At 46.4% G+C, this 7,322-nt stretch overlaps 1 protein-coding gene across 1 annotated transcript in view; it reads right to left on the bottom strand.

The window, feature by feature from the left end:
• Positions 1 to 313: 313 nt before the first annotated feature.
• MYOCD (myocardin) overlaps positions 314 to 7,322 on the bottom strand; it is a 97,544-nt gene continuing 90,535 nt past the window's right edge. Inside the window, exons 13-14 of the mRNA XM_034989627.1 lie at positions 6,129 to 6,186; positions 314 to 4,050 (exon numbers count right to left, since the gene is read on the bottom strand). Coding sequence (XP_034845518.1) covers positions 3,497 to 4,050; positions 6,129 to 6,186 — 612 coding nt within the window. The 3' untranslated portion in view covers positions 314 to 3,496. The remainder of the gene's footprint in view (positions 4,051 to 6,128; positions 6,187 to 7,322) is intronic.

The raw sequence follows: 7,322 nt of genomic DNA, 5'->3' as shown, positions 1-7,322 counted from the left end.
TTCTTTCCTTCCTTCCCTCCTTCCTTCCTTCTTTCCTTCCTTCTTTCCTTCCTTCCCTCCTTCCTTCCTTCTTTCCTTCCTTCCCTCCTTCCTTCCTTCCTTCTTTCTTTCCTTCCCTTCCTTCCTTCTTTCCTTCCTTCCCTCCTTCCTTCCTTCCTTCCTTTCCTTCCTTCCCTCCTTCCTTCCTTCCTTTCCTTCCTTCCCTCCTTCCTTCCTTCTTTCCTTCCTTCCCTTCCTCCCTTCCCTTCTTCCATCCTTTCTTTCTTCCTCCCTCCCTCCCTCTCCTTATAACAGAATGCGTGCTGTCTCGATAATATTGTTAGAAGCAGGGCTACTGCTAACGAGCACTATCTTAACGAGAGCATTTGCACAGATGCGTTTCCTGACTGTTGAGTAAGTTTGAACCCACGCGGCTGCAGCAACACCAGGATTAGCGGCAAACTCTGTGTCTGTTAGGCCTGCTTCACCACGGGAGTCCCAGGTATCTGGAGAAAACCACACGTGGCTACTTCCAGGCTCTAAGAGCATTAAGAAGCTCAACTGTGGCTGTCTTCAGAAGTCTCCGTACATCTCCTAGTCATGTCCCATTGATCTCCAGAAAAGAGGACACACTTAAGAGTTTAAAAGTACTTAAAATAAAAACTCCCACTAGGAGACAGATGAATTAACATGGTCTGTCTGATCCCCTGGGTGCAGCCAACTTCTCCGAGTTTCTCCCAGGTATCCCTAGTTTTATACTGTAAATGTCACATCTGATCGATGGACAGTGTGTGAATACGGAGCCTGTGGGAAGGGGCTGAGACTAAGAATCCAGGGGTCTGCTCTGTGATGCGTATCAGTACTGATTAATATCCTACAAAGGTGTGTAGGCAAGTGTACAGTCTTAACAAAGTACAGCGGCTTCCTGACCAAGTCTCGTCCTTCTGCTCCAAATACCCCGAGCAGAGACCCTGCAAGTTTGTTTTCCAAAGGCGATAAGGGGGGAGAAAATAACATACAGGTCGCACAACGTGGCACAGGAAAAATGTACTGACCAGAAAGCGTTGTCAAGATCCAAATAAAATGTCAACATCTGAGGGACAAACAAACATGAGGAATGTGTTAATAAGGTCTTTCTTCCCCTGGAGCTTCACCTTCCCAGAAGAGACTGGTAATGCTTCCCTCTCGATTTCTGGTTCTGATGACGGACATAAAAGCAAAACGAAAAAAATGTACCATGTGGATCTCTCAAAGCACAACGCAGGTCAAGGAATGTAAAAAACGGTTTTCGTGTCCCTTTGATGCTTTTCTACGAGAGACGGTATTTACCACTTCCAGCAACTAAGGGTGAAGCTGTTCTGTCTTTTCACATCCATATTCCTTGTCAAGATGAGCGCGTTCATGGTGAGCAAGTGGCTGTGTGAGTCTTCGGGCTGGAGCCGGTAGTCATACACAAGAGGCAACGTGTAGTCTGTTGATGAATCAGGAACTCGTAGTGAGAAAGGCCAAGTATCATTTCACAGCAAATTGGGGGCTTAAGGGCTATTGGTGTAGAATGCTCTGTAACACTGCTTTTCAAAAGACACACAAATACACATACGTGTAGACATATATACACATGCATGTATATATACATGGATATATCTACACACATATGCATACCTACCCCCGTTAGATCTGCCAGCTTTCTGAGTAGCAGTCCCCGCAAAACACTCTGTGTTCACACATGTTTACAAGTTAACAATGGAATGATTTCTACATCTTTGGTTTATCAAAAAGAGAACTTCTAAAATCACAACATTTTTGGTTACCTTCTGCGTAAGTGCACAGTGAATTTTTTTTTTTTTTTTTTTTTTTTACAAAATAAGAACACAGTGCCTTAGTGGTTTAAATTAAAAACAACAACAACAACAACAACAACAACAACAAACCAACCAGCCAACCAGCAACAGCTACTCTCTACAGCATGCAACACTATGTCATTTGAGTGTTTGGAGTCCCAGCAAAAGCACGAGGTACTGAGGAATGCACACCAGACCACTGTCTTTTCTTCCTTTCCTTGTTTTCCATGTGCAACTGTGTTTCCTTTCACGGACCCAGACCTGCAATCCTCTCCCCTTGCAAATATCATTTCAGCTCTATCTTTACAAAGTAATGATTTCCAATTTCCCCAACACCACCCAAATCACTGATTGCTGTAAGTCAAATGAGAGCAGAATGAGCTTTGGGACTGAAGGGCCAAGTCACTGCTTTTTTTCCCCAAGGACATTCTTTTTTTTTTTTTTTTTTTTTGCAGCAAATGATGCATATGGAGAATGAGTTCTCCGGGAGAACATGGAGTTTTAGCTTTTTAAAATATGGCTTTATTAGGATTATGGCAGCTTGTTAGATCTGAGGAGCCCTCTTGATGTTGGGGCAGAAAAAAGAAAGAGTTTCAAAAGAGGAGCAAGAAAAGATTGGTATCTTGAAAGAAAAGTTGGAGAAAGATAAACAGAGGTGGATCCCAAATCCCTCCCCCGCAAAAAAAGTTGGACCTCCATAAATCGCCATCCCGTTGTAGGAACCCATGGTATTTATTCTCGTGACACGTGAAACAAGGTTTTCTAGCACTGTCTGAATGATTCCTGGTATGGTTTGCCATCTGCTTATGTGGTCACCTCCAGTCTTTGAAACTAAAGGGGGCTGTGTTGGGGAACTTTCCATGGCAGGAGGTTTTGGGTTTAGTTTGCTTTAAGGTTCTTGGCTGTTTCCCGCTTCACAGAGACAGTGGGAGTGATCTGGTGACTGGTTGACAAAGAGGGAAATTCTCAGTGGGGTTCTGTGGACCAAATGTAGGGTCATTGCTATCCGCGACCACACAGAGTCCTGGGTCCCGGACTGGAATCACCACAAGGGGGCAGCTTTGTGGTCCAGCTGATTTCCTTTCCCTGGGAATGGGTTGGTTCTGTCCCTCTATCCTACCTCAAGAACCTAACGGAAGTGGGGCCTGACTTCTATTTTGAATGACAAGGAGGGGAGGGATGGCAAGCAGCCTCCACCATGGGTCTATCTTCCAGAAATGTTGATGGTTATGCTATTATACTCCCTGTACTCCAAAAGAGCTCCATTTCCTTTCTGCACCACATCTAATAAATCCATGAGAGAGGCTTACGAAGCGAGAATATGCCCGAACAATGCCTGAGAAAAATCAGGGGTTGCAAAAATATTGGTGTTTGAAAAGGCAGTGAAAGATTTTTTTTTTTTTTTTTTTTTGGCATTCCTGATCTGAGAAAGCACATTTCTGAATGCATTGCTGAAATCATTGACAGTTACTGAATGTCGGTAAATATTACATCATACACATATATATAAAGACTCCTTTTTGCTCTCGTTGATGGTCACAGAAGTCTCCACTGTTTCTTTGAAATTCCCTCCTCCTCCTCCTCCTCCTCTTTTTGGACGATAGGAGTGATTTTGGTTGTCTGCTTTTCCCCCATGGAATTCCCACTGGTCTCCCTTGGTGCCTCTGCCCACCATTCTACCACTGCTGTAAGTGAAGGTCCATGGGGGAATTCAGGTTGAGATCCGTGACATCCAGGAAATCAATGTTAAAGATGCTGGGTCCGCTGGTGCCGAGGGAGCTAAAGCTTGGCGTGGAGCTTGGCGGAGTGAGGTCCAGCCACTCCATGGTTTCCCAAGGAGATTCAGTGAAGCTTAGCGGCAGTCCACTGCTGTCCACAGAGGAGGGGGAGAACTGAGTCTGCATCGGGGAGAGGGGGCCTGCCAAGATCTCGTGGGCGCTGAACAGGTCTTCTGCTGCCTTCCCGGAGAATCCATCCATTATCCCATCGAAAGGAGGCTCTTCGCTCCCGATTTTTAGCAGGGCGACATCGCTCACCTTCCCTAAGGGGCTCTGGGAATTTAATAAGACTTCAAGGTGCTCATCGTTCTCGGTGCTGTAGTGATCAAAGGAGAGCTGGCCCCCCGAAGACGAGGGTTTGGGCAGGGCAGCTGGGGGGCTTCGGGAAGACCCGGGTATCTTGGGGACTTTTTGAAGACACGAATGATCCTCTCTAGCGTTAGCTGGCATTTCTGTTGGCAAAACAGAGTGGGAATTGTTAAACCACTTCCGGTTCCGCAATAGGGATCTTTGGGATGAAGGAGTCACGCTTACACACAAGATGGACGTGTCTCTCCGGTTATCACCCAGTCTCGTCCCTAGAGTGCCCTGTTTGTGTCCAATTCTTCTCCCTGGTCTCTCCCCAAGCCCTTTCTTTCTGGAACTTCCACTCCGATCAGCAACCTCGCAAAGCAGGTCCCTTTACCTGCTCCTTCACTGACACCTGGCTGTCCCCCAAGGACACTGCATCCTCCTCACGCCCACAGTGGGGGCTCATTTACATGGGACCTGGAAGAGGAGTCATGGGGTGCCATGCCATTGTCACTTTCCGATTGTCACTCCAACCTACGGACTCTACTACTTTCTCCCTCCATCAGCCCCCTGGGCTCTCACTTCTTTCTCTGTTGGGCTGATATTCTCCGCTCCATGGTTAGAGCTACTGTCTTATAAATATCCTCAATCACCTTGCTCTTTTCTCCTTGCATCGCACTTCCTTGGCAAAACCTCACACCCAGGGGCGCCCGGGTCGCTCAGTTGGTTAAGCGTCTGCCTTTAGCTCAGGTCATGCTCCCAGGGTCCTGGGATCGAGCCCTGAGTCAGGCTCCCTGCTCAGCGGGGAGCCTGCTTCTCCCTCTCCATCTGCCTCTCTCCTCACTCATGCTCCCTCTCGCTCTTTCTCTCTCAAATAAATAAAATCTTAAAAAAAAAAAAAAAAACAACAAACCCACACCTGGATGAATCTTGGTTGCAAGAGAAAAATGACACAATGGAGCTGACTGGTCTCACTTTAGATTTACGGTAACAAACCTACCAATGGCACTTAATACAGCCTAGCATCCTACTGTGTTTCTCCAGAAAATTCATTCGTGATTGATTTAGAACTGCCCTCAAATGATTCTTCTGTTCTCAAATCTCCTGTGCTCCCCTCCTGAACCCTTACCTTTGCTGACCTGGCCATATAGTTCGTTAAAAATATAAGGGTGTCTTGGGGCGCCTGGGTGGTTCAGTCGGTTGGGAGTCCGACTCTCGGTTTCAGCTCAGGTCCTGATCTCAGGGTCTCGAGATGGGGCCCCAGGTCGGGCTCTGCCCTTGGCGGGGAGTCTGCTTGTCCCTCACCCTCTCCCTCTGCTCCTCTCCCTGCTCGCTCTCTCTCCCCAAAATAAATAAAATCTTTAAAAAAATATATAAGGATGTCTGATACCACCCTCTCCTCTTTCCATTGCAAAACGTATAGATATATGTGCCCATCTTTTCCTTCTTTCTCTTGCTACAAGGGAGAAATTGCTGGTTCACTTGACTGTTGTCCATTCTGCCTTACCAGACTCTAATCTCCACAAAGGTGGGGACTTTGTCAGGTGCAGCACTGAGCCCAGTGCAATGCCTGGCCACTCCTTCTCCCAACTTACAAGGTTGTTATCGAAAGGCTCAGACCTGAGGATTTTTTTGTTTTTGTTTTTGTTTCTATCTACATGTTCTCTTCACAAAATCTTATTCATCTGTGTGGTTTCAGATTCTGGGCACATACCATGTAATTTTGAAAAAATAAATGAATGACTAAAAAGGAGGCGAAAAGAACATGTTGGTCTTTTTTTTTTTTTTTTTTTTTTTGGGTTGCAAGCTGGAATGACATCTAAGCATGAATGGACCATCCAGTGGGAGATAAGTAATTGAATTTCATTTTGAGTAGGTAGCACAAAACTTGCTTTGTCTGCTCTCTTATTATTAATTAAGAGGATAGGGAGATTGGGATTAGAAAGGCAAAGAGGAACGGAGTTACAAGGGAAAACACTTAGGGAAACAGGGACCGAGTTGAGGACACCAACTGGTAAAATGCTGAGCAAGCTCCTAGGGACAGAGGGACAGAGTCAGGGAGGAATCACCCACTGGACCTTCATACATCTGCTCCAGCGTGGACAGCGAGCTCACAAGAAGTGACACTTGACCCCCTTATGGCTTTTGGGTCTGACTTCCTGTGAGCACCTGACCTTGGTCCTAAGGGTTCACTTCCCAGAGCACAAGCAGGTGCAGAGTATCCCCAGGGCAGTCTTACCTCCACTTTCAATGAGGACATCTAGGAGCTCATCCATCTGTTGACTCCGAGTCATTTGCTATTGCAAATTAAGCAGAGGAGAATGGACAAGTAAGAAAGTTGGCCACCTCTTCCATGGGAGATCGTTAGAAACAGCACTACAGATTTTTCGAACTAGGTTTGGTTAAGGTGGGTTTTTTTCCTTAATTGCGGTAAAATACACATGACACAGAATTTACCATCATCATTTTTAAGCATATGGTCCGGTGACATTAAGTACATTATGTTCACATTATTGTGTGACCGTCCCCACCATCCGTCTCCAGAACTTTTTCATCTACCCCAACTGCAACGCTGTCCCCATGAAACATGAACTCCCCATCCTCCTCCCCCCCAGCCCCTGACGATTTCCATTCTGCTTTCTGTTCCCATGAATCGGGCAACTCTAGACACCTCACAGAAGTGGATTCACACAGTGTATTTCCTTTCATTACTGGTTTACTTCACTCAGTGTAATATCCTCCGGGTTCATCCATGTTGCGACATGTGTCAGAATCTCTTTCCTTGTTAAGACTGACTAGTATTGGGGCGCCTGAGTGGCTCAGTTGCTTAAGCATCTGCCTTCAGCTCAGGTCAGGATCTCAGGGTCCTGGGATCAAGCCCCACATCAGGCTCTCTGCTCAGCAGGGAATCTGCTTCTCCCTCTCCCTCTGTCCCTCCCCCCTGCTTGTGCGAGTGCTCTCTCTCTCTCTCAAATGAATAAATAAATCATCTTTTAAAAAAAAGACTGACTGGGCACCTGGGTGGCTCAGATGGTTGAGCGTCTGCCTTCGGCTCAGGTCATGATCCCCGAGTCCTGGGATCGAGTCCCGCATCGGGCTCTCTGCTCCTTGGGAGCCTGCTTCTCCCTCTGCCTCTCTCTCTCTGTCTCTCATGAATAAATAAATAAAAATCTTTAAAAAAAAATAAAAATAAAAAAAAGACTGACTAGTATTAATTGTATGTATTCACCACATTTTGGTTAACCATTCATCCATGGACGGCCACTTGGGTTGCTTCCACTGTTTGTGAATAATGCTGCTGTGAGCAGGACTATAAATGGCTGACCGCACGACTAAAGCTCAGTGTTCACCTCAGACTGGAAAACTCCTGAACGAAACGAGAGAAGGGGGGGAGAAGGCAGAGTGCTCCCCAGGAGAGTCCTTCAGGGTGAGC

This window comes from Mirounga leonina, unplaced genomic scaffold, assembly GCF_011800145.1.
Source record: "Mirounga leonina isolate KUSES-001 unplaced genomic scaffold, KU_Mleo_1.0 Mir_488, whole genome shotgun sequence".
Taxonomy (NCBI): Eukaryota; Metazoa; Chordata; class Mammalia; order Carnivora; family Phocidae; genus Mirounga; species Mirounga leonina.
The sequence above is the reverse complement of the archived record's forward strand: the minus strand, read 5'-3'. Positions and strand labels throughout refer to the sequence as shown.